The sequence below is a fragment of the Ochotona princeps genome, chromosome 4, assembly GCF_030435755.1.
Source record: "Ochotona princeps isolate mOchPri1 chromosome 4, mOchPri1.hap1, whole genome shotgun sequence".
NCBI lineage: Eukaryota > Metazoa > Chordata > Mammalia > Lagomorpha > Ochotonidae > Ochotona > Ochotona princeps.
The window spans coordinates 80,993,488-81,020,860 of record NC_080835.1 but is presented as its reverse complement, the minus strand read 5'-3'; the positions used below and the strand labels follow the sequence as shown (position 1 = coordinate 81,020,860).

Here is a 27,373-nt window from a genome sequence, read left to right as displayed (position 1 = left end):
CCAAGGCTTTGGGTCATCCTCAACTGCTTTCCCAGACCACAAGCAGGGAGCTGGATGGGAAGTGGAGCTGCCGGGATTAGAACCGGCGCCCATATGGGATCCCGGGGCTTAAGGTGCGTGCAAGGCAAGGACTTCAGCCGCTAGGCCACGCCGCCGGGCCCTTGTTGCTTATTTTTATAATGCATATCATTACATATTTTATACAATGTAACTATATTATATACAACTATAGTGAATGTTTTTTACAATATTGATGTGCATGTCTCTACCTCCTGTAAGACTTTAATTCATTAGAAACTAAGGTTGTGTTTTAGCTTGGCATTCATGCTCCCTAACATAGTGCCTGAATACCTATTCACTCATTTAATGGAATTTGAACACCTACTGTGCCAAGCACTGAAATACAGACTCTGGAGACATAGCAATGACATAGACAAGATTATCTTCTATTAAAGGTCAGAGACAATTAAAATATGTGTGGCAAGTGCAACGATGAAGGTTGTAAGTACAATATGGGAGCATCTGCGAAGAGTGCCAACCCAACCTCTGATGTACTAGGAAAAGCCTCCTAGAGAATGCTTCCTAGAAAAGCAAAGGCTAGCTGAGGAATAAATAGCAGTTGGCTAGGAAATGGGAAATGGGTAGTATAACAGGAAGTATAACAAATCCAGGGTATACAAGTAAGAAAAGGTTCAGAAAAAGAAAGCAGGAAAAAATGAAAGGAAGGGGGAAAAGATGAAAGGGAGAAAAAGAAGGAAGGAGGAAGAGACAGAGAGGGGAGAGGGTTTTCTATATAACTTTTTGTTCTGGAAGGTGGTCTTACCAAGAACCCTACAATTCTTTGAGGTCCCCTGATATTCCATCTTGTTTGGAAAATCCGATTTTACTACTCGTCACCTAATCACAGGCCATGGTAGAGAAGAAAGAACACTTCTGCACCTGATTCTATTCCTCTTATTCTAAAACATGAACACTGAAGCCTACCTACTGAGTTTGAACCCAACAGCCCTGGGGAGCTGCATCATCCTTTCTTACACATTAGGAAACTGAGGCTCAAATGGAATTACTGGGAGAGCTGGAAGCCAGGTCTTCTGCTGTGCACATTCGGCCATGCCTCAGAAGTCACACCAGTAGGAAGGGAGCCAGCAGGAGATGACTCCTCATCCAAAACTCCTTCCAGAAGGCAAGAGCATTCTGACACCAGATAGGGATTGAGTGCTGCTAATCACTCACAGCCTGTCCCAATTATAAGAACACCTGTGCTGAACAACCCACTTGCCAAATAGCCCAAGGGACGCTACAAGATAGGAGCTTCATCTTGCCTTCTTTGGCTTTGGGTTGTTATAAATAAACAGGATTGCTACTTTTGACTCTGTGAAAACATAGCACGTCTGTAAAAGCAGAACTCTACTAACAAAGTTCAAAGGTAACCCATGGAGTGGGGACAATTATTAACCACATATAAAACTCAGCAAAGAAATAATATCCAGAGTTCAAGGAACTGCTACAAGTCAATAAGAAAAAAAAAATAACAGCACAACAGAAAAGTGGGCAAAGGGGACAAACAGGCAATGAAGAAAAGAGGGAAACATAACAGTTGAAAAGCCCACAGAAAGTGCTCACCGTTAATCAAGCTATGCAGACAGTGAGATTGCTTTCATTTTAGGTGAATAAACACTATTTAATCAAAGCAAGTGTTGTTGGTGAAGGTGGCACAACAAAGAACTCTGCCCTGGAGGAAATCAAACAATATTCAGCAAAGCTAAAAACGGTGAAACCCAACAATGAATTCTGCTTCCTGATATATGTAATATTAACATATAACTGATATCATGTAAAATTATTTGTAATAATATGTATTTTTCTCTTAGAATGATTTTTATTATTGTTTTATGATGAGGTTCCATAGGCTCTGAGATTTCACATCCCCTTCCCCAAGTTCTCTCTCCCCCTATTAATTTCCCCTCTAGTATTACATTGGGTGGTTGTAGTAATATATATATTCAACAAACTCTCATGAGGGTACTTCAAGATATTTGTGAAAAAGTGAATCCAAAAACATTAAATATGTTTAAGTTTTGATATATTTTTAAAGACAATACTTTAAGGAAAGAAACAAAGTTGAAGCACATCTCTCCCTCTCTTTTCATAGGTAACTGTTATCATGAGTTAAACATAAATACAACCCATGTTTTAGAACTTTGCTTTCATCTATGTAATAATAGATGCTATGTGACCATTTTAATTTCTAGAAGTGATAATATATAACATTCTGAAATTTGATTTTGTTCATTTCTAAAGTATAATTATTTTTTAAGACTTATTTATTCATTTATTTCAAAGAGTTACAGAGAGAGAAGGAGAGAGAAGCAAAGAAAGATTCTCCATCTGCTAGTTGACGTCCCAAATGGCCACAACAGCAGGGACTAGGCCAGGCTGAAGCCAGGAGACAGGGGTTTCTTCCAGGCCTCCCACGTGAGTCAAGACTCCAAGTACTTGGGCCATCTTTTGCTGCCTTCCCAAGAACATTAACAGAGAACTGAATCAGAAATGGAGCAGCCACGACACGACCCAGAACCCATACAGAACATTGGTGGCAACTTTACCTACTGCCTTACAATGCCGGTCCCACAAAACATTAAGAAGCCAGATATTTCATGTGGAAGTTTCTAATCTTTCTTCTTGGACCCCAGACTTAATACCACTAGTTTCCTCATCTGTTAATGGAAGAAAAAGTAGACAAAATGATTTCCAAGGTCCTTTTCTGCCCTGACATCCTAGACTCCCGTGAAACCTCCAAGCCCTCTGAGGAGCATGCAGACCTTCCATTCAAGCACATTCTGGAAAGGAGTTAGGAATATGCTGTTAGCTGTTACAGGGGAAGGAAGCCCTGGAACCTTTTTATAAACTGTGAAAGCTTCTTCTTTTCATTATAGCCTCATCCCACAGGCATTCCCCACTTACCATCCTCTCTATTTATAGTCTGGGAGCTCTGCATATATTCAGCTATGATTTGTGCAGTGATTGGGGTCTGGACATTATGATACTATTTCCCTCCCACTATCCCAAACCAAATGCCTTGACTTGAGACTTCACAGGCACAAACTCCTGCCTAAAACACTATACTTAGAAGTTTGGAGACCATATATCTAATTCTAAAACAGAACTTAAGATCTGACACCACTCTGATGTTGCAATATACTATTTTGCAATCGAGATGATGCCAGCAAACCTCTAGTCTTATGGCAAATTGAAGGAGCCAATTAACAGACTAGATTAGAAGATGTTTAGAATCAAGAATTTTATGTACATCCAAGCTGTCCACCAAGTACCCACCAACTCCCAAGAAATGCATGTCGACCAGTTTCATTAAACCAAAGGGAATCTGAGAAAATTCAGCAAGAAGACTGATCACAAGCATTTGACACATTTTATTGTAAAACGAGTAAAATAAGGGAAATAGGCAGAATATCTGGACAAAACAGAACAATACAACTGAAATAATGGGAGATGAAGAGACAAAACGGAAAACAGGAACATGTGATTTAAAAAGGGAATCATCCTAAACTGAAAGCATGTAGGGCCAGCATTGTGCCTTGTGGTATAGTGATTGAGGTCACCACCTTCAACACTGGCATATCACATTGTCTATTGTCCTGGCTGCTCCACTTTTGTCCCAGTTCCCTGTTATGGGCTAGAGAAAAGCGGCAGAGAATGGCTCAAGTGTTTGGGCCATTGCCAGCTACATAGGAGACCTAGAAGAAGCAACTGGGTTCACCCTGGCCCAACCCTAGTCATTGTGGCCACTTGGAGAATGAACCAGAGGATAGCAGATCTCTCTCTCTCTCTCTCTAACTCTTTCAAATAAATAAAACTTAAAGTGTATAGATTTAGAAGGAAAACAAGATATTAGCAAAGGTTTTAAAACAACGGGAACTATTAGAATAAAACAAACCTTCCAGGCTATAGTAAGAGAGGAAGAAAAAGTAAAATACTTAAAAAGTATGAAAGGGCACTTGAGAAAAATCATGGAAGACTATGTTGAAAATTTATTTGGTTAAAGGCTTGCGAGTGGAGGGTAAAGGTGGACTGTTCTGCCCTGAGAATTACTGAGCAGCTTGTGCTGAGGTCACACAGACATCATGGGGAAGACACTTTCCATGACCATTCTCAAGTACCCTCATACATGGTGAACTGCGTTTTGGGCAAGAAAACAGAGAGACAGGAAGCACACTTGTGTTGATTTTCTTTTCTGCCAAAAGAAATACAGAATGAGTAATGAGAAAACAATGGAATTGGTCACGTCCAAGAAAAGGGGACAAAGAAGAGGATGAATGAGAAGGAAGAAAGCTTCAATGCGTCTCATTTTGACTTTTGGAGGCATGGAAAGAAATACTTTTGCATATGTCAAAGCGGGATCAACGTGAAGTGGTGAGACAGGGACTAAAACCCAGTGCACCAGGTTAACCCAACTGTGTGTGAAATGAATTTCCCAATCATACAGAGGGGGTCCAGTAAGGGGAGCACTCACAGACATTTTTAAAAAAGATTTATTCATTTTTATTGAAATGGCAGATATGCAGAGAGGAGGAGAGACAGAGAGGAAGATCTTCTGTCTGATGATTCACTCCCCAAGTGGTCACAATGGCCGGAACTGTGCCGATCCAAAGCCAAAAGCCAGGAGCCTCTTCCAGGTCTCCCACGTGGGTGCAGGGTCCCAAGGCTTTGGGCTGTCCTCGACCGCTTTCCCAGGCCACAGGCAGGGAGCTGGATGGGAAGTGGAGCAGCCGGGATATGAACCGGTGCCCATATGGTATCCCAGTGCATGCAAGATGAGGACTTTAGCCACTAGGCTACCCACATTGGGCCCACAAGTGACTTTTGAACATGACACTTTGACCACAGTCCTCGATCCCTCACTGTGGCAAACAGAGGGGCAAAGCCATTGGCAAATAAATTCTGATCTCTTTTTCACAGGTTTGCTTTCCATAGTGGAGTAGATGGAACAATTCAGAATTGACTTGATATTTATCAGAAGACTGCATGAATGAGAAGACATGATTATGCTTGAGGAAGGCAGGGCTCTCACTGTGGGAGAAACAATTAGAATCATGGCACAGGGGAAAGAACACGAGATCTCTGTGGTATTAAATCGGCGTCTGAGGCCTAGGGAAGAACTCACAATTCCTAATATAAGTGAATGCACCAGCAACAATGAACCTCCCTCAGTGCCCAGGTCTTGGTTGCTTTGTAGCAGAAGTGGCACCATGAAATTAGAGGGAAACATGATGCTGAAAAAGGAACCTTGGTTTGGAAGAAAACTCACACGGATCGACACTTCATGCCATAAATTAAAATGAATTCTGGGTGGTTTAAATAACAATACGGGGCCCGGCGGCGTGGCCTAGCGGCTAAAAGTCCTCGCCTTGAAAGCCCCGGGATCCCATATGGGCGCCGGTTCTAATCCCGGCAGCTCCACTTCCCATCCAGCTCCCTGCTTGTGGCCTGGGAAAGCAGTCGAGGACGACCCAAAGCTTTGGGACCCTGCACCCGCGTGGGAGACCCGGAAGAGGTTCCTGGTTCCCGGCATCGGATTGGCGCGTACCGGCCCGTTGAGGCTCACTTGGGGAGTGAAACATCGGATGGAAGATCTTCCTCTCTGTCTCTCCTCCTCTCTGTATATCCGGCTTTCCAATAATAATAAAATCTTTAAAAAAAAAAATAACAATATGTAAAAGGCAAATTCATAAAGCAAATAGGAAAAAAGTGAAGACTCAGTGAAGCATTTCTTAAACAACACCCAAAGAGGAAGAAATCATAAGAAGAAAATTTGATGGTATTTTACTACATTAAAATCAAAGATTGTTGTTCAAATAAGCACACTATACCAGCACATTATATGATGATGGAATAGAATATATTCATAAGATATAAAACTAACATGGAATTAGCTTCTAGGATGAACCAAGATTATTTAAAACTTAAAGGGAAAGAGAGAGGACATCTATTTTTTTTAATAGCTAAATACTATTCATGAAAGAAACAAACAGAAACCAAGGGCCAGGCATAAAGCTTCACTTGGCTAATAACCTCCCCTTGCACGTGCCAGGATCCCATATGGGCTCCAATTCATCTCCCAGCTGTTCCACTTTCCATTCAGCTCCCTGCCTGGGAAAGCAGTTGAGGACAGCGTAAAGCCTTGGGACCCTGCACCCACATGGGAGACCCCTGAGGGAGCGCCTGGCTCCTGGCTTCAGATTCGCTAATCTCTGGCCATGGCAGCCACTTGCATAGTTAACCAACAGATAGAAGATCTTTCTGTCTCTCCTTCTCTGTGTAAAAATATGCTTTTCCAGTAAAAATAGATAAATCTATAAAGCTAACACCAAAAGACTAGCAAACATGTTTCCATCAATACAATCGTCCTCTCTTCCTTCAATATATCACATTCTTCTGTATTAGTCTTACCCCAGCATTGCCTCTTCCCTAAAGCTTCCTATGCCTGACACCTTGCTATTTAGGTCTCAGTTTAAATGTTGTCTTCACAGAATTCTTTCTGACCCATTCTGCCTTATTTTATTTTCATCATACATTTATTACTCACTGACATATTCTTCTCTACTGCTAATTAACAACTTTTCCACCAGAAAGTCAGACTGTGAGAGTAGGATATTCACAGATCTTATTTTACCCTATGCCCAGTGCCTGACACACAGCTGATGGTCAGTAAAATTTGTTCAATATATGAATGTACAAAAAAGGTAATTCAATCCTTGTTGCTGACATAATGAGTTTTGTAAACAAGTAAATGCAACTAATCCAAGGGCTAATTAGTGGAATCTTGCAAAGCAGCACCAAGCATCAGATGGAGAGCTCGATACAACGATCATTTAATATACTCCTAAAAATATTTTATGAATCAGAGGTCCACAATTCCCTTAGAATCCTTCGTTTTGGTCACACTGACCAAATCCCATTATTCAAGTTAAATAGACAGGGCCAATTTGAAACCCAATCCCTTTTATTCTGAACGCCAGCAACAGAGGGGCGCTAGTGTGAATTCCGTGCCCAGGAGGTGGTGTTTGTGCTGAGTTTCCCAGCAGGCAGGACTATTCTAACCATGAGTTTTTGGAAATCAAGGTCACTGACAACACTTCCCATTGAAATCCTAAGGAGTGGCCATCACCACATGATAATAGAAAATTATTTTATGCAAATCAGGCCTCATGTGAGAAAATCTGAGTTTCTTATAGGAGGAATAGACAGTCTGGAGACCATGCCTGACATTTCAGTTAAATAGAAAGGACTCTGTTTCACAAATTGTTGAATTTTTTCAGCCGAGCACTTACATGCTTGGCCAATCAGTCACGCTGCTTCTCAGCATGCCATGAGATTCCTAATGATCCATTTATGTAACTTTTGTTTACCCAGTGTAAGATGAGCCTTGTCCCTGTGGATCTGCAGGGATGTCTGTTTACAAGACTTTGTTGTGGTTTGTTCTAACTTAGAAGAAGAGTTAAATGAAGCATAATATTAATTCTTGGTGCATCAGCATCAATCTATGCAAAACATTTCTCTGGCTTTATGTGACTGCTTTACTTTTGCACTTCGTTGCTGAACCTAGTCAGTAGCTTTGATATATTCTACAAAATGTTCTAAACTAAGCAAGCACCTTCATGAATGCTGTAGTGTTGTCAGGAATTCTTAATACAGTTTCAATCTACTTCTTATTTTTAATCTGTGGCATAGAGAGATTTTTTTCATCCAATAGTTCATTCCCCAAAATGGCCACAATGAGTAGGGCTGGGCCAGGCCAAAGCCAGCGAATTCTTCAGGTCTTTCACATGAGTGGCAAGAGCCTAAGTAGTTGGGTCAACTTCCTCTACTTTTCCCAGGCTATTATCAGGGAACTGGATCAGAAGTGGAGGAGGGTCCCGGCATGGTAGCCTACTGGCTAAAGTCCTTGCCTTGAACATGCCGGGATCCCATGCTGGTGCCAGTTCTAATCCCAGACACCCCACTTCCCATCAAGCTCCCTGCTTGTGGCTTGGGAAAGCAGTTGAGGATGGCCCAAAGCCTTACGACCCTGCACCCGTGTGGGAGACCTGGAGGAGGCTCCTGGCTCCTGGCTTCAGATTAGCACAGCTCCGGCCATTGCGCTCACTTAGGGAGGGGATCATCAAACAGAAGATCTTCCTCTCTGTCTCTCCTCCTTTCTGCGTATCTGCCATTTCAATAAAAATAAATAGATCTTAAAAAGAAGTGGAGTAGCTGGAGCACAGAACATGACCACAGATAACATTTTTAAAGAATACACCATGACATCAGCCCCTGTTGACACCATTTTAAAGATGCATCTATAATGGCATGAATATCTATTTCAATGCTTTTAATTCAATCTTTATCCATTATAATTATCCATCCTGTTGTTATCACTCTTCCCAATAGAATATTATTTTCTATATTATTTTCCGACTTCTTATATCTTGCTAAAAGATAAGCACTTTTGATTTTTGTAAATTGACATTGCATTCAGGAATATTGCTGAATACTTGCATTTGTTCTAATATACTGCATGTGGATAGACTGGCTTTTACCTCTCTTGCTTCAATCCTTCTATCTCCTAAACATTTTTAAAATTTTAGCCCTTGAGCCAGAACCTCCTTTTCTTTATTTAAAAAGCAATCGTAAACAGGGGTTTTCACTGCAGTCAACTGTATGGTGCATGTAGAACAATCAAAGGAAATGAGGAAGAACTCTACCTTGCAGTGGAATAATCTCTGGCTTATATCCATGTCGCTGAGTGAAAGGCATGTTACAAAACAGTGTTTATAACGCTCTTCCATTTACCCAAAAAGAGACAGAAGCAGGGAGAATTTGTTCCCCTAAAATAGCCAGGATTTGAGCAAGCTAGAGCCATTTTTAGCAGTTGCTTTACCTGGTACTCCAGCTTCTTAATTATTATCTTTTCATTCAACTGAATGCCTTGTCTACTGAACCCATGGTTCAACTCTTACATACTTGATCTGTCTATTCAGAACCAAGTTGCCTTCCTGTGCATACTTTGTTTTATCAATATAATTTAACATTTCTTTGAAGGTATTCATTAAACTTACCTTAAAATCTTCATCTATGGCTTATATTAATTGATTTCTGGAGTTCAGTTCATTTAAGTGGTGTTCTTTCAAACAAGCTGGTCTCCTGCCAAAATGTTGATATTTTTTGCCTCTGAGTTCATTTTCCCCTGGTAACCAGAGTGGGAGTGAAAGCCTGGGCTCCTGTTTATGTCATTCCTCAGGAGTTGTGGGGAGAAGATCTGTTTCACATCTTTCACCTTCAACAGGTGACCTTGATCCTCACACCAGATTACGGCACAAGATGCATAAACCTTGACCTTCAAACATCTCCACTGAAAAATGTTTTTCTCTGCGATGCAATTTTCCAATCCTGCAAGTGTGGAGGAGATGGGAGAGAGTAGGGAATACACAAAGTCTTAATAATCTGCTGCCCCATTGTTTTCTGCTCCTCACCCCTGGCAATCACCCTGCTGTTAACCCATAGCCCCTGGACACCCAGGGCTGGAGCTGTTACATTTCAGTTCTACATTACAACAAAGACATTCGTGACCCACCCTGGAGAACAGAGAAAGAGCATAATCCAAAGACCACCCCCCCTGCCGCCCCGCACCCTATCCTAGTAGAGCCTGATTTTCTTCTTTTCCTTCCCCTACCAGATCGTCATCACTTTACATCTCCAGGGTTTCTTATACATTTGTTTCTCAAGTTACCTTGAACTTTCATAACATCTTTACAGTCCACAGAGCCAGCAGCTGGGCCAATTCATCCTCTTGCCTGCTACTGTTTCCTACCAGCACTAGTCTCATTTGACTTAATGGCATTTGAAACTTTACAAATTTTCTACATTTCAATTGTGCCCCTTCTATTCATTGACAATTTGATCTTGGGCAACTCAGTGAAATTTCTACAGTATTTACTTTTAAAAAATCCATCTCATATAATATCTGTGAAAACCAAATTAGGTGCCATGCACAATCAGCTATTAAATATATTGCAGAAAGTGTGCAATAATTTGGGTAGGCATTATGGCTCAATAGGCTAATTCTCCACTTTCAAGTGTTGGCATCCCATATGGGTGCCAGTTTGTGTCCTGGCTGCTCCACTTCTGATCCTGTTCCCTGCTTATGGCCTGAGAAAGCAGCAAAGGATGGCTGAAGTTCTTAGAACCCTGCACCTGCGTGGGAGACCTGGAAGAAGCTTCCAGCTCCTAACTTCAGACTGGCTTAGCTCTACCTGTTGCCACCGCTTAGGGAGTGACCCAGCAGATGGAAGATCTTTCCCTCTCTATCTCTTCTTCTCTCTGCAAATATACCTTTCAAATAAAAATAAATCAACTCTTACAAAAACTTCTTAAAAAGTGTGCAATAATGGACAGGGAGCACAGTCAAGCTATCAACCAGGTTTTGATGCTTAACAAACTATCCCAAAGCTTAGGAACCTAAAACAACCACAATTCGTTCAGCTCCTGTTTTTGTGGGTTGGCATTTCGGGCTGGACTTAGCTGAGTGGTTCTGGGAATTGGCTACTGCCACAGCCAAAGAGGTAACTGGGCCATGCATTGCTCTTCAACCAGCAGAGTAACCCAGGCTTGTGCACACGACAGCAGGCTGTCTTCCAGGGTGAGAACAGAAGCATGTGTGGTCTTTTGAGGTCTAAGCTCGGAACTGGCATAATGTTGCTTCTGTTCCATGTGACTAGCCAAAGCCAGTCACGAAACTAACCCAGGTTCTGCCTCTTGATGGGAGGAGGTGCAAAGTCACTTTCGAAAGCCCAGATACAGAGAGAAAGGCGATCTGTACCCACTTCTGCAGTCCATAGTCAGGAGAGTCCAGGGAGATAGACTGCCTGAGTTTGAATGCAGGAGCCACCACGTGTGTGAATATGGGTCATTAGTCCACCTGTCTATGCCTCAGCCTCTCCTATTAGATGCAGATCTTTTTAACACATATCCCACAGACTTTTCCATGAAACAGAGTTTACAGGTATGCAGCACTTTGAGCTGTGACTGCTACAGAAAGCCTATTCAAATGTACTTCAAAGAATTTGTGGAAAATGCATATTGTAAAAAAAAAGCTACACATAGATTTTGGGGTGAATACAGTTGACAACAATCTAGTATGTATTGTATGAATAAATAGAAGAAACAAGCATCAAGCTGTCGACCATAAAGTAATGTAAAGAAGAGGAAATGTTGATTGCTCTATTTTGGTCAGTACACTATGTAAACACACATTGAAATATCACACTGTAGCCCGTAAGTATGGACAGTTATTGTCAATACAAACAGTTTTAAAAGTACCTATGAAACTGTGTCATATAATACAATGTAATTAATGAATTAAAAATAAAAAAATAAAAAAAATTTTAAAAAACCAGTTTTAAATCAAACGCTGTTATAGTAACACATTTCTAAAAAGATTTCATGTGAAAATATGTATCATTAAATAACCAAACAGGGGATTGATTTTTGTGTGACACAGTGACCTTTTAATTCCATTTTTCCATGAACATTTCGAAGTACCCTCAAATGCACTTGCTGGGTTTTGTTTTGTTTTAGGTGTTTATCTTTTTAAAGTGTACATTCCTCTTGCCTCTTGACTTCCCAATCCTTGCTCATGGTGTTCCATCTTGGGGCAAGGAATGAATCCCTATCAAACCATCCCTTCCCCAATCAGAATTCTCCCCATCCCTCGAGCCCCTACTCAAATACTTCCTTCCCTCAGAAATCTCCCCTGGTCCTTTCCATCAGCACTATTTTTTATTCCACCTGCAGTCCAGTAGCAGTCTCTATCTCTATGAGAGCATCATCATTTTCTGTCATGCATAAACTACACATTCATTCAGTCAAAAGCCATGGGCTCTTACTATGCTCCAGGCATTCAGCATAGGGTGCAAGCAAGATACAACAAGTGGCCGGGCCTGGAAGTCCACCATGGAGGTGCATGTGGTGTGTCTATGCACATACTGGCTCTTCTAGATGATATCTCCTGAAGCCTCATTCACGTCTTTATCTTTCACAAACCCAAGCCACAGTAGGTACTCAGTCACACACTGGACTGAAGTATACTGAATTTGATCAGATGCTCAAATGTTATCAACTTGATAATGTCACAGTTAGGTCACTAGTTTTTGCTCTTGTTGGTTGCCTGTGAGAAGGAAGAGCCAAATTGCCTTTGAATCTTTAACAATGGCCTCTACCACATCATGACCTCAAACTCTCCCTGTGCCACGTCTGGGATGAACATGTGCATGTTCCTTTTCCCCAGCTGAGGCCAGAATGGTCGGCTCCCAGAGCAGGTGGAGTCTATGCGAATGAAGGTGCTGCTATTCGCTTTGAACTGCTTCCCATAAGGTAAAGAGTGTATCCATGACTCAGTGCTATGATAGGCCTATGTTGTGCCTGTAACAAGCCTGAGCTGTGACTCAGAAAATACCCTTGCAGACTCAGTCATAGAGTATTCTGATGAGTGTTTTGAGTCAGTACAACACAAATTAAGAACAAATTGAATCACAACATCAATATATAAAAACTAATACAGTGGGCCTGGTGTGGTAGCTTAGTGGCTAAAATCCTCACTTTTACACACTGGGATCCCATATGAGTGCTAGTTCATATCCTGGCTGCTCTACTTCCCATCCAGCTCCCTACTGGTGGCCTGGGAAAGCAGTTGAGGACAACCCAAATCCTTGGGACCCTGCACCCGCATGGGAGACCCAGAGGAGGCTCCTGGCTTGGGAAGGGCTTAGCTCCGCCACTGCAGCCACTTGGGGAGTGAACCAGCAGACCGAAGATCTTTCTGTATCTCCTTCTCTCTATATATCTGCCTTACCGATTAAAAAAAAAAAAGCTAATGAAGCTCTGATTTTCTCCATAATAGCTATTAAAACACACACACACACACACACACACATTTTTGTGGGTGGGTCTGAGCACAAATCTACATATCTGAAACTCCAGCGTGGGAATAGCTGTTGTTGTTACTCAGGTGGAGCAAAACAGGGAAGGAGAAATAGACCGGTGAAGGAGTTAACTGAGATCACATGGTTATACTGCATAAATACCAAAGATTGTGAGTGTGAATGAATATGTGCAGAGGGAGGGAGAAATAGAGACAGAAGAAAATCAGGGTGGAGAATACCTACCAAAAAAAGGAACTGACTGAAGGCAGGTTTGAGCTAGACTGGTGTCTTTGTGGGCTCAGTACTAAGGAAAGGTCATGAACTTTCTTTACTAAGGAAAGTCTACTTTACTAAGGAAAGTTCAGAACTTCAGAAATTTCATAGAAAAATAGAATTAAAAGATAAATGTATTTTGTTGCAAAACCCCAAACTCCACACACAGGGTTTGAGTCACTTTTTGAAGACGCCTTGTGTAACTTCCCGGGAGATTCAGTTCAAGACCTTTGGAACTTGGAATCTGAGAACCCCCAGAGTTCCTTGGAGTAGACAGGAAGCATTTCTCAGCTAACTGCCAGGGCTTCCTGTGCTGCACAGAACATGGTATAAGATTCAGATTCGACTTTCAGGATAAGGAGATAGCTAAGTGGCAGGCCATCTGCCACATTTGGTACAAGCGCTTAGGGCAAAATTTCTGTGTCAAAGACAACAAAGCAAATCTGAAGGCTGTCGGAGTCCAGCTCCAGCCGAGAGTTCGGAGCTAGGGAAGGGTGCGTGGAGTCGGCGATAAAGAAAGACACAGACACAGACACTTGGTGCATTCTTGCATGTTCTTACCTGGTCTCACACGTTCTTACATGACCTTGCATGATCCTGCACGATCCTGCATACAGCCCAAGAAAGGGCTGTCCTTTTTATTTACTCAGACACCTCACAAGCCTCTGCACAAGTAACTAATTATTTTGTTTTTTCTTCATGACTCAGGGGGCATGTACAGTCATTTGGTCACTCCGTCTGCACTTCAAGCCTAAGCAGGCGTCTCAAAAGATAATTCTGAGCAAGCCATTATTCACTCTTTAACAGTAGCTATGGAGCAACAGCCAGGACTCCAAGGTCAAAGCACATGCAATCATCCGCCAACTAGTAGCACATTCTCATCACATTTTTCACTTACACAAACCACCCATCATCTAACAGGAAAACAGGCCTCAAGGGGAAAAAACCTCCAAAACAGAAATTCCAAATACAGAATCCCCCCACAACTACAGACTCCACAATTCCATAAACAATGAGACAACAATCAAAAGCATCCTTCTCTAATGAAAGCATTCCCAATTCCTTCAGTCGAAAATCACAGAAGCAGCTAAAACAGTTATACTCTCCATGCTCCAGAAAATTGCAAAGACAGGCTAGCCTTACAGATGACAACAGCCACATTCATTGCCATAGTAGCCTCAGCTCTCACTCCCATCACTTCCATTCCTGTGGGTCCACTGGGTGCTACCTGACTGGCCTGGCCTTGGAAAGGAGGCAGATCTGCCTCACTTGTGACCTCCTGTCTTCCTGCTGCCTCCTGGCTTTGAACCAGCGTGCAGTGCTCCCAACAGAAGGCAGTCTTATAAATCTTGTGGAGTGGATGTTTGCAGCCCAACTGGGGAAGCGTGGAGCCTCCAAGGTAATACAATCTTAACAGACCACTGTTCTTTCCCCGTTGTCAATAACAGGATCCAGTAACAGGATTTGCCTGAATCAAGTCAGGGCTAAAGCATTTGTTTTCCAAAATTTTAATTTCAACAATGCCATCTAGTGTCCAGTTCTCTGGTTTACCAAGTCTTGGGATTTTTGCTTAAAGCATGATCAATATTGTTGCCCTGGAAAGATATCTATGAAAAAAGATGTGTGCTGCATAATCTCCTCCTTGTGGACTGTATGCATGTACTGTATAAACTTTTTGGATGTTTGTGTGATACTGTCGCGCTCTGCTCTTGCGTTTGCACTAGGCTCACTGGCTAATAATCCATCTGGCCTTTCAAATACCCCTAAACTGATCATAAATGCCAAGATCCTTTTTCACAGTATTACACAATAAACCACCACATTCATAGAATCTAAGGATTAGAATGTAGACCACTCTACTACCCAACAGCTTGCCAATCTTATACCTTTTTATTTTCTTATTTACAGTCCTAAGCTTTAAAATACGTACCTGTATGAAATTGCTTTCATGACATCAACAGTGAGTACTTGGCCAGGTGTTGCTAGTTAGCGAGCAACCATATTTCACAAGAAGAAGATCCAAAGTTCTCTTTGTGCAACAGTAGATTCCAAAACCTCTGGAGAATTCTAAGGTTAGAGAGCCACATGTTTCTGGACTGTGAACTACCTTCCACTAAACCAGTACCTAGATGGGAACGATCGAAACAGGTTACAGCTGGAGGGTAGAATGTGGCACCTGGGTGCATAAGGAACAAAGAATAATGTAAGATAAATTCAAATAAAAAAGTCAACACACATGAAATAGCTATTGAATAGCCATGTAATCAAGACCTTGGGGAAGGTCTCATGCCCATTTCCAATGACTCCCATACCAGCAAAAACAACCGCTTTTCAGGTTTCTCTTTCCACGAATTACTTCGCAGGATATGGAATTTTACATGAATAGAGTCAAACAATATGTGTTCTTCTGTTTCTGCCTTTTTTCATCTCACATAATGTTTTTGAGATTTATTTCCATTACCACATGTATCATTTACGTGTTTCTTTTTATTGAAAATACTACTCTGGGGCCTACTGGCTAAATCCTCACCTTGTATCTGCTGGGGTCCCATATGGGTCCCGAATTGTATCCGAGATGCCCTGCTTCTCACCCAGCTCCCTGCCTGTGGCCTGGGAGGGTAGGAGAGGATGGCTCAAAGCCTTGGGACTCTGCACCCACCTGGGAGCTCTGGAACAGGTTCATGGTTTCTGGCTTGGAATTAGCTCAGCTCCAGACATTGTAGCCACTTAGCGAATGAACCAGCAGATGGAAAATCTTTCTGTCTTTCCTTCTCTCTGTAAATCTACTTTTTCAATAAAAAACATAGAAATCTAAAAAAAGAAAAGAAAATAGTGTTCTATTTGTGAATATATCACGATTTTTAAATTCATTCTCCTTTCAGGGGACATTTGAGTTGCTTCCAATCTTGGGACATTATGATTAAAGCTGCAGTAAATATTCTTACCAATAGGAGCTCTTGTGCTAGTGCTCTGCACTGTCTCTGGTGGTCCAGACTGTAATCCCCAACTATATTGTGGAGCAATACGCATGTAATAGGAGGGGACTTAACATACATGCCATTAGATAGTGGTGCCAGAGATCAGGTATATACAAATTTTGTGAACCCTTTCTTAGCCTATTAGAAAGTAAGAAAGTGAAAGAACTACAGCAGGACAATCTGAGTGGAGGAATGCAGTGACTGCTTACGCATTTGCAAAGCACCATACATATGATAGGTGATTTATCTTGTTGGTACAAAGCATAACAATATAGGGAGACTTCTGTACATAGGAATACTGCCCATTGTTGTCATGCTGTAGATTACTGAACATGGACTTTGGGGTCCTCCAAAACCAAATGCATACTGTCTGTGGATTGCTAAAAGCACATGATTTTAGAATTCCTGGAGCCAGAAATAATCAGACAACAGAGGAGAAGGGAGCTTCACATTGTGAAGAATTTAATATAAGGACAACTGAAAGAGAAACACACAGTAAGTAGTATTTGGTGCCTTTTGTCAACCAGGTATAACAAATACCAGGCCTTACCACATTCTCCAGAGGACGGAGAATGTGGTAACTTAGAGAGAGGAAAACTAGAATTTCTCAAAGGAATGGTGCCGGCTGCTGCTGCTGCTGCAGTGAACATAATCTATCCATTCTCTCCTTTTAGAGGAAGCTGGCACTGGAGCTGTTGGAAGAGAAAAGTGAGAAAACAACCATAATAAACGCCTGGAGAAAGCCAAGACCCACAGGGTACAGTGGGCTTCATAGAGAAGCTTCTGCTATAAAATTATTGATACCTAACCTGTATCATGCATTTATCACCATAGGCTGGGTAGTGGGCAACACAGAAACTCCACCCCAAATGTTTTCCAATACAAATTTCCTGTGTTGGATCAGGTATGATGCCAAGTAGGTAAATGAGGATGTATCTGGCACTGACACAGTGTTGAAGTTTTTCTGGACAGGATGTGGGTCCAAGCAAATGAAGGGTGTAGGTGACACTGGAAGTCTAGGCATCAATCATGAACACCAGGAAAGGTAGAAAGAACACTAGCCAAGAAGAAAAAAAAATTTTCAAAAGAGTAAAAGTTGAGATAAAAACAGCTGCAAAAACAAGTGTACAAAGTTTGACAAGGTGTTGTAGTCAAAATCGAGACTATAGGAAAGCAAGACATAGAGGAAAAGCATTTGTAAGTGAAGGTAAGATAGATATAAAATCAGAGTAACTTCCAGAAATAAGTCAAGGTCACAATCATTAACATACACAAATTAGGAAACCATGTCGTTCTAGAAGGGGTTATTGGGCAGGGACCACTTAAATGGTGGGAGGAAGTTGAGTGAGAAGTCTGTAGCCAACTTCCAAAGTCCTTTTTGTAGGCTGGGGAGTGATTGGAAGGCAGAAATTGACCGCAAGAGACAAAAAGTACAAAACTAAACAGGAAGATAAAAAACAAAATGTACAGTTGTATTGGTGCAAATACATTTTAACGATATGGAAAAACTCAGGCTAACTTTTCCATTAAGACAAAAATTGAAGTAAGACTGCTACCAGCAAATGTTACTGCTATGGAAAAAAACATACAAAAAACACTTGCCTTCAGATACAAGATCCTTGGTAGGTATTATGCTTTTAAAGAAACATGGAGGTTCTCAGACTTTATAGCTTATATTAAGATAAATAAATATATATTTATTTATATAAAAAATTGCATTGAAGGGGAGAGAGAATGCGAGAGATAAAGACCTTCCATCCTCTGGCTTATTCCTTGTCCCCAAGCAACAGCCAGGGCCGGGCCAGGCCAAAACCACGAGCTTCATCTAGGTCTCCCACGTGAGTGGCAGGATCCAAGCACTCGGGCAATCCTCCACTGCTTTCCCAGGCACATTAGCAGGGAGCAAGATCGGAAGTAGATCAGCCAAGATACAAACCCTTATGGGATGCCAGCATCACAGGCAGCAGCTTACCCTACTTTGCCACAACACCATCCCCTAAAGCTTTTTCTTTTATTTTTCTTTTCTTCTTCTTCTTGTTTTTTCTCTAAACTTATGATACAATCCCATTTCCCCCTCCCCAACTTCCCTGCCTCCACTGATTTCCTCTCTATTATTACAAACAGTATAGTCCTTCATAATCAGTCACAAGTCCATCATTCTGCTATGTAAGTGTATCCTTACAGAGTTGGCATCCTGTTGTCAAGATGCATTCAATAGTTCACTGGGAGTACATTTTGATATGTTTGTTTGTTTGTTTTTGTTTATTTTTTAACATATATTTTTATTGCATTTCCTTTTTTTTAAAAACTAATTACATTGCATTATGTGATACATTTTTTATGCACTGGGATTCCCCCCGCCCCTCCCCACACCCTCTCCCCACGGTGGATTGCTCCACCTTGTTGCATTTCCATAGTTCAAATTCAGTTGACATTCTTTCATTGGAGGTATTTACCAAGCATAAAGTCCAGCATCTTATTGTCCTGGTAAGTTCAATGGTTTCTTGGTGAGACCATCTCTGGTCTGAAGGTAGAGCCGGCAGAATATCATTCCAATCAATTAAAAGTCCCAACATAATATTTCCAACCATTTACAACATTTATGGCATTAATTGACATGGTATGGATTAACCAATATGTTAATAGGAAAATGCAGGTTCTCAACCACAACCTGTAACTGCTTCATAGACATTTCAATTTTGGTTTATATTCAACCGTGTTCTATATACCTTAAAATGGCTTAGATTGCTATTCAGCTGTCTCATGCCTATTTTAATTTTAGTATTTAGCAGTTTATAGCATTGAAGCACGTTTTCGCTGAACCTGGCTGTTTTTCAGGTGGTCTAACTCTGTAATTCTAACAGGATAAATGTCAACAGTTTAGGTGAGCATGTTTAGGAGGGGTGTGCAGAGAAATCTTCCATACCCCAGTTATGAGTAACTAATCTTTGTGTCCCACCCAGTGATTTATAAGTGCATCCCCGCTGACCGTTTCCTCTCTGGTTCTAAGCTTTCCTTGTTGTTCTCTGTCTATCGATTCTAGTTTTGTTTGTTTGTTTTGAGGGGTTTCTGGAGCACTCCTGATGGTTATTACGAGAGGGGGTGGGGACCCAAAGTTGGAAGCAGACAAGGACCAGAGAAAGTACATTTTGATTTGGAAGCAGAGATTCACACTGCATTGTATCTTCACATCTGGATATGACAGTCTCCATTATACAGTTACTATACATCTTCTTACATGAAAAGCTACAAAACAAAACCAATAACAGAAAGAAAAATAGAAATTTACGATGCCATGAAGTTAAATAACATGCTGCTGAATGACCAACGTGTTGCTGAAGAAATGAAGAAAATCAAAAAACTTCTTGAAGAAAATGATGCTATCGTATGACCTATCTGTCACTGAGGAAATGAATAAGAAGAAACTGTTTTGAAGAAACGAATATAAAAACAAAAATATCAAAACCTATGAGATGCAGCAAAAACAGTATCGAGAGGGACATTTATAACATCAGACACAAAAAATCGAAATATTTCAAATAATGATCTAACAATGCAGCTCAAGAACATATTTAAAAAGAAAAAAAATGAGCAAGAAGCAAGAAATGATAAAACTCACAACAAAAATAAATGGAATCGAAACTACAAAATTACAAATTGTGACTTTCTTGAGCCATTTTTAAGAAGATGAGCAAAACAAACTTTTAGTCAGATTAGCAAAGAAAAACAAGATAGAAAAACCACGTACAATTAGACATGAAAAAATGTCATAAGGAACTAGTAATGCGATTTCTTCTTGCTGAATGGATTCTTTGATCATTATGTACTGTCTTTCTTTACCACTTTTAATGTGCAATGGTTTTTTTCACGTGCATATTTAAGGATCTATTCCTTGTGTTCAATTGTGGAGAGCTTGATTATCATGTATCTTGGTGAAGATTACTTTTGGTCAACCCTACTGGAAGTTCTGTGCCCCTCTGTGTTTTGTTTCCTAATTTCTTCTCTAAATTACAAAAGTTTTCCTTTGTTATTTTCATTGGATAGATTTTTTTAAACCCAGCTTCTCTTTCTGTGTCTCCTGGAACTCCCGTAAGTCATATATTCAGCCTTTTAATAGTATCCCTTAATTTTTGAATACTATTCTTAGCTTGACTCAGTTCCATTTCCAGTTTTTTTGATTGTTGAAGGAAATTTTTTCCAATTCTGAAATTCTTTCTTCTGTCTTGCTCATTGAGGCTTTCCACTGAATTTTTATTTTGCTCCATTGTGTAATTCAGCTTGATTTTCAGTGTTTTGTTCAGTGTTGTGTGACAAATTCCTTGAATTACTTGAAATCCTGTATGTGCTTCTCATTGTCTTGAAGAAGCTTTATAACAAGTTTTTTTAAAGATTTATTTATTTATTTTATTGAAAAGTCAGATATACAGAAAGGAGGCAAGACAGAGAGGAAGATCTTTCATCCAATGATTCACTCCCCAAGTGGCCACAATGGCTGGAGCTGAGCTGATCAGAAAGCCAGGAGTCAAGAGTCAGGCACTTGTTTCCAGGTCTCCCACACAGGCGCAGGGTCCCAAGGCTTTGGGCATTCTTGACTGCTTTCCCAGGCCACCAGCAGGGAGCTGGATGGGAAGCGAGGCCATGAGGACATGAAGTGGTGCCCATATGAGATCCTGGTACATACAAGGTGAAGACTTTAGCCTCTAGGCTACTGCGCCTAGTTCTATAACAAGTTTTTAAAATTCTTTATCCCCCATTTCCTTTATGTCTTCTTCAGTTAAGTCTGAGGTTGACAAAGCCTTTTGCTCCTTTGCAGGGTAAAAAGCATCAATAATATTCATTGTGCCTCTGTTTCTTCTTTTGCTCTGGGTCATTGCTATTATGGTTAACAGATTCCTTTCCTTAGAGCTGGTTTCTAAGCTGTGTTGCCCATTGGTCTACGGGTTGATTTTACTGATTGCATTCTGTAGGTTCTTCATTTGCGGTCACTTGTACCACTCCCTCTAATGAGTTTCAGTCCTGGGCTCTTGTGCTAGGTTTCCACTGTGGTCTCCGTAGTCCCAGCTTCCAGGTCACCACTCTCCACCCCTTGTGATTCTGTGCTGTGACCACATCTTCTTCCCACTCCTGGTTTGAGCAGTTCCAGTCTTGTTAGAACAAGCTGGCTGTTAAGCCGGAGGGCCACCCACACCTATTTTGAGTGGAACCCATGGGATGCCAAGTCAGTACTATTTACCCTGTGAGACCAGTGCAATGCATTAAGCAGGAAGTGAGTTCTCTCCCAGCTCAATGCCTGTGCAACTCATTGCTGTTCCTTCAGTCCCATGGCCTTTTTCTCATTATACAAAAATGTAACACTTGTAGGGGTCTGAGCCATAAAATTCACCCTGTTCCTGCACCTGCCTGCTTAGGCTTTGCCAGTCTGCTTCTGCTCATGGTTGAATCAAGCAAATCAGCAGGATGGGCAGTTCTATGCCTGGGTTCACCTCCTGAGCTTCCAGAGAACTCCCATTCCTACCTGGCCACTGGTGGAACTCCAATTGCCAACTACTGCTGGGCTATCTGGTCACTAACACTGTTTTGTTGTCTCCACTGTTATCCCCTCATCCAGGGGTCTCCAGGTGACCCTCTGCCATTGGCCTGTCCTCTCCTATTTCCCAGGTTTGCACCCTCTCTACTTCACCCTGGCTAATGATTCTATGTCTATTTAAACATGCCCTTACTCTGTTCCACCATCTTCACTCTCCCCCACATTGATTCTTTAGTGTAAATAATCCTCATATGAGCAAGTATTTAGCCTAGCTAGGGTCCGGATAACCACAATAATGGCTCAAAGTAATTGGGTTCCTGTCACCCGCTTGGAAGACCTCTACTGAGATCCCAGATTCTGGCTTCCATCCCAACCCAACCCCAGAATTTAACAGTCATTTGGGGAGAGAATCATGGAATAGGAATCTCTCTTCCCTTCTTCCCTCTTTGTAAATAAAAAAGTTTACTTTTTACATTTTTAATTAAATTTTAATAATGTGGTGAAATGATCTTTCAGATAATACATTTGTGAAGTTTGTTTTTCTCTTTTTCAGCAAGGAAGTTACCAGAAAACTTCGATTCATTGAGAAAATCTTCCCTTTGAAAAGGAGTAACATTGCTTCCTTCCTTGAAAAGTTACTGCCCATAATTTCACGTGGACACATTTATACATCTTGAGAGCATCCTGCTGAGAAGGTGATTACCTTCACAGCACCTGAAGTATTAAGGGTCCCTGAGCAGGATGGTGGTCTTGGTGTGTGGGAGACGGGGCTTATCTTATGTTTTGAGGGTTGAAAATTTGAAAACTGCTTGACTGCAAAGGGCATGGTCCCCTGGGTAAGAAAGGAAGTCGGTGGTTTCCACATAAGTAGATACTTAAACCAGTCCTATTTAAATGTCTAGGTCCAGGGGACACTTTTTTTTTTTTTTTAAAGATTTATTTTATTTTTATTACAAAGTCAGATATACTGAGAGGAGGAGAGACAGAGAGGAAGTGGAGCTGCCGGGATTAGAACCAGCGGCCATATGGGATCAAGGTGAGGACCTTAGCCACTAGGCCACGCTGCCAAGCCCCAGGGGACACTTCTAAAAATGACTGTGTATAAATCCAAATGCTAAATGCCAGGGACTACAACATCTCTGGGCAAGCTTTTGCAAACTTGAGCCATTCATTCATTCACTACCAAAGAACCACATGAGCCTTGCTTAGATCTGAATGAGCATAGCTCACCTCAGAAAGGAGCAGCAGCCTCCGTCAGGCCTTGGGAGAGCTCTAGTGGATTCTGGAGCACCAGCTTTTCCACAGCACCATCTGCTGGGACAAAATGGCAGAGTCTGTCAGATGAGCAGGACAAAAGTGGCAATCAACCACTCTGACTTGCTAAAGGTCCCTGGGTTCTAAACGGATACAGAGGGAAAGGGAGCACCCTTACGGAAAAGAACTTCTTAATAAAAAAAGACAACAAGTTCCAGAGTAATTCACTGATAAAATGAACCATCATGCAACTGCTCCTGCATTTTTAAAGTATGATTTGAAATGTATATATTTGGAAAGCAGACAGAGACAGAAGACAAACTCCTGCAATCCACTGGCTTACTCTCCCAAATGCCTGAAAAGTTCCAGGTTGGGTTGGGACCAAAGCCAAGAACCAGGGTCTCAATCCAGCTTTCCCTCATGGGTGGCAAAAACCCAATTATTTGAGCCATCATGCTTGTCTTGCAGGGTCTCCATTAGCTGCAATCTGAAGTCAGGAGCCAGAGCTGTGACTCAAACCCAGGTACTCCAACATGAGACTCCAGCATCTTCACCACCCAATTAAATCCCTGTGTTTAAATTTTTGATTAACACATCATGATTATATATACATATGGGATACAACGTGATGATTCTAAACATACATACAACTTATAGTAATTAAGTCAGGACTTTGATCATTTGTTTCCATTTCCTTATATTGCTTTTTTGAAAAAAAGATTTATTTATTTTTGTTGGAAAAGCAGATCTACAGAGAGGAACAAGAGAGAAAAAGATCTTTCATCTGCTGGTTCACTCCGGAAATGGCCACAATGGCTGGAGCTCAGCCGATCCGAAGCCAGGAGTCAGAAACCTCTTCTAGGTCTCCCACATGAGTGCAGGGTCCTAAAGCTTTGGACCAACCTCAACTGCTTTCCCAGGCCACAAGCAGCAAGCTGGATGGGAAGTGGAGCAGCCAGTACACAAACCCATATGGGATTCTTGTGCTTAAAGGCGAGGATTAGCCAGTTGAGTTACAGAGCCAGGCCCTCCATTTCCTTACATTACTTAAAGTGTGGAAAGCTTCAAACTCCTCTCTCCTAGTCCTTCATAAAACAAAACATGTGTTCTTGTGCACTATAGCCACTTTGCTATGCCATAGAACACTAGAACTCGTTCTCTCTACCTGTGTGTGTAGCTTTGATGCCCTCCTTTTAGGTGGCAGTTTATATCCATGACTACTGGTAAGTCACTTCATGCTTTGTTCTAGGACCGTTTCCACAGCCAACACAGAAACACTGGTGCCTTAAGATAAAGATGCAGGGGTTATACTACATAACTTGAAATAGTCTTAAGGCAGAGTATGAGGCATACCAGCACCCTCCGAAAACAGGGCACACTAAGTGTTCCACAGGAGCGCTGCTTTGATGCGCTCAGAACTGATGAATCCTCATTCTTTTTTTTTTGAAGGAAAGGAAACAGATGCACAAGGTTCACCCAGCAAGGGGCAGATCCAGGACTGCACTTGCAGTACTTCCTTCAGCACCCTGGGCTGCTCTGTGCTCACAAGGCCGGTGGTGTCCTCCAGAAAAAATCTCCAGCCAAACCCTGCAGATGTCAACCTATTTGTGAACTCCAGTTTATCCAGGGCTTTTGAAAAAGCTTTAGGTGAAGAACTCTATGTCTTCCAGTGCTTACTAGATCACCACGTTAGTTATTCTAGCTGGCATAATCAAATAGTCTCCCAGGTAGCAGGGCTGGAAAACAACTAGTATTGAAGCTCAGAATTCATTTTCAAATTCCTAAGACCTAAAAGCATTCTCTGGCAGGCTTGGGTGCTCTCTAATTGAGGACCATCAACTGATTGCATGTGATCCTACCTGCCAAGATGGAGCAAAACAGCAATGCTTAAAGCTCATCATTTTCCTGAGTTCCAAAAAAGCCTCCATGAGTCCAGACAAAAATTGTATTCTAAAAGTTAAAAGCGACCCCTTACAATTGAGTCGCCCTTTTAGTTTTCTTTCCACATTACTGATTGTATTACTGCAACAATGATAGAAAATGCAAGCATTTGTATTTTACTGTGATAATTTATTATGCAAGCTAAAAAATATAGACTCTGAATTCACATTTCTTCACATTCTTTTTAATTGATACATTACCATTTGATTGATTTTGGTCCATGAAATTAAGAGAATATGTCATTTCTGGGCAACCACTCTAAAAGCCAGGGAGGAATTTTTGTGCTTCTACTAGTCCTATGTTGTGGAAGCTCCTCTTGCCTAGATCCCAGAGGACAATCTAAGGCAGATCCATATGAACCCATAATATAAACAAAAAGCAAATCTTCGTTGTTTTAAGTCATTAGGATTTCTGAGGCTGTTTGTTACAGCAGCAAACGTGACCTATCCTGATTGAAATAGGCCTCAGCTTCCTTGTTTATTTTTTTTAAAGATTTATTTTATTTTTGTTACAAAGTCAGATATACTGAGAGGAGGAGAGACAGAGAGGAAGTGGAGCTGCCGGGACTAGAACCAGCGGCCATATGGGATCAAGGCGAGGACCTTAGCCACTAGGCCACGCTGCCGAGCCTCAAGCTTCCTTGTTTATTAAAATAGAGGCACAGCATCCTGGCACGATAGCATAGCGGATAAAGTCCTTGCCTTGAACATCCCATACGGGCACTGGTTCTAATCCCGGCGGCTCCACTTCCCATCCAGCTCCCTGCTGGTGGCCTGGGAAAGCAGTCAAGGATGGCCCAAAGCCTTGGGATCCTGCGCCCGTGTGGGAGACCTGGAGGAACTTTCTAATTCCTGGCTTTGGATCAGCACAGCACTGGCTGTTGCAGTCACTTGGGGAGTGAATCATCGGATGGAAGATCTTCCTCTCTGTCTTTCCTCTCTGTATATCTGCCTTTCAAATAAAAATAAATAAATCTTAAAAAAAATAGAAGCACAAATATAATATCCTTAAGATGTGGAAAGTTTAAGTAATATGAAACATTTTATTAGTTAATTAAGTTTATTTGTTAGAAAGGTAAAAAGAGAGTGGCTAGTGACATGGCATAGCAAGCTAAATAACCCTCCTCGCTCAGTGCTAGCGTCCCATGCGGATGCTTGTTTGAGTCCCAGCTCCTTCACTCCCAGTCCAATGCCCTGCTAATGTGCCTGGGAAAGCAACACAAGAGGGCCCCAAGTGGTTGTGCCCCTATGGCCATGTGGGAGATGCAGAGTAAACTCCTGGCTCCTGGCTTTGGATTGGTCCAGCTCTGGCTGTTGTGGTTAATGGGGTTGAAACAGGGGATGGAAGACTCTCTCTCTCCGTGTAATTCTGCTTTTCAAATAAAAAGAAAATAAATCTTTGAAAATTGAGAGCTATATGGAGGAAAAAAAGTGGCAAGGGAGAATCCCAGATCATCCAGCTTTGTATTAATACAACAAGTTTCTCACCTGGAAGTTCAGTCACAGGTAGAGGCCATAGGTCTGTTATTCAGCTCTGCCAATTCTGGTTTCCAAACACAGCTGTCCTTCCTTATCATGGTCTCGTATTCAGTGGCTTCAGAGACCTGTACTCAACACAGCCGAAAAATATTAAATGAAAAGTTGTAGAAAAAAACTCAAAAGCTTTAAATTGCACGCTGCTCTGAACAATGTAATGGAATCACACACCAATCTACTCATTCTCTCCAAGACATAACTTATCCTTTTGTCCAGGGTATACATGTTGCATATGTTACCATAAACGAATCACCTGGCAGCTGCCTTGGTATCACAGTGCCTGTGTTCAAGTAATCCTTACATAATAGCATTACATTATGCCTCACTTCTTACCGCACAGGCACTGTATCATCTCATATCACCAAAAGAAAAATGAGTACAGTACAATTTTGAAGAAGCACAGTCACGGAATTTTAATCCAATACGTTTTTTAAACTATTCTGTGACTATTAGTTATTGTTAATTTATTGCTATGTCTAATTAATAAGTTAAACTTTATTGTATTATAAAGAAAAAAATGTATATTTACAGAGGGTTATTTACTATCCATTACTTTCAGACATGCACTAGATGTCTTGAAATAGCTCCTGAGGAAAGACGTGGCTACTTCACAGCTATTTGCCTCAATGTTTGTGTTAGGATGAGGGTGAGCATGATTGTCTGTGTTTTTCCCTTCTGTTTACTTTCCTTGTCATTTCTTAATAACATCCACTCTGATCACAGGAAATGTAACCTACCAGTCTAGGCTTTCCAAACTGGAGCAGCAATTCCTCAGCACGCTTCTTCTGAAGTTAGTTGTTCTGGTCTATTTTAGTTGATGCCTAGAATGATGCTTTCTGGGAAATAGTAATGTATATTTAACAGGTCCATCATCAGGTAATGTCCTAC

At 41.4% G+C, this 27,373-nt stretch overlaps 2 protein-coding genes across 2 annotated transcripts in view; both read right to left on the bottom strand.

The window, feature by feature from the left end:
* Window positions 1-26,852, bottom strand: part of SLN (sarcolipin) — a 52,305-nt gene extending 25,453 nt beyond the window's left edge. Inside the window, exons 1-2 of the mRNA XM_058663959.1 lie at window positions 26,438-26,852; window positions 15,181-15,375 (exon numbers count right to left, since the gene is read on the bottom strand). The gene's annotated coding sequence lies outside the window, so the exon portion shown is untranslated. The remainder of the gene's footprint in view (window positions 1-15,180; window positions 15,376-26,437) is intronic.
* A 220-nt stretch (window positions 26,853-27,072) lies between these two features.
* SLC35F2 (solute carrier family 35 member F2) overlaps window positions 27,073-27,373 on the bottom strand; it is a 64,088-nt gene continuing 63,787 nt past the window's right edge. The window contains exon 9 of the mRNA XM_058663956.1: window positions 27,073-27,321. Coding sequence (XP_058519939.1) covers window positions 27,307-27,321 — 15 coding nt within the window. The 3' untranslated portion in view covers window positions 27,073-27,306. The remainder of the gene's footprint in view (window positions 27,322-27,373) is intronic.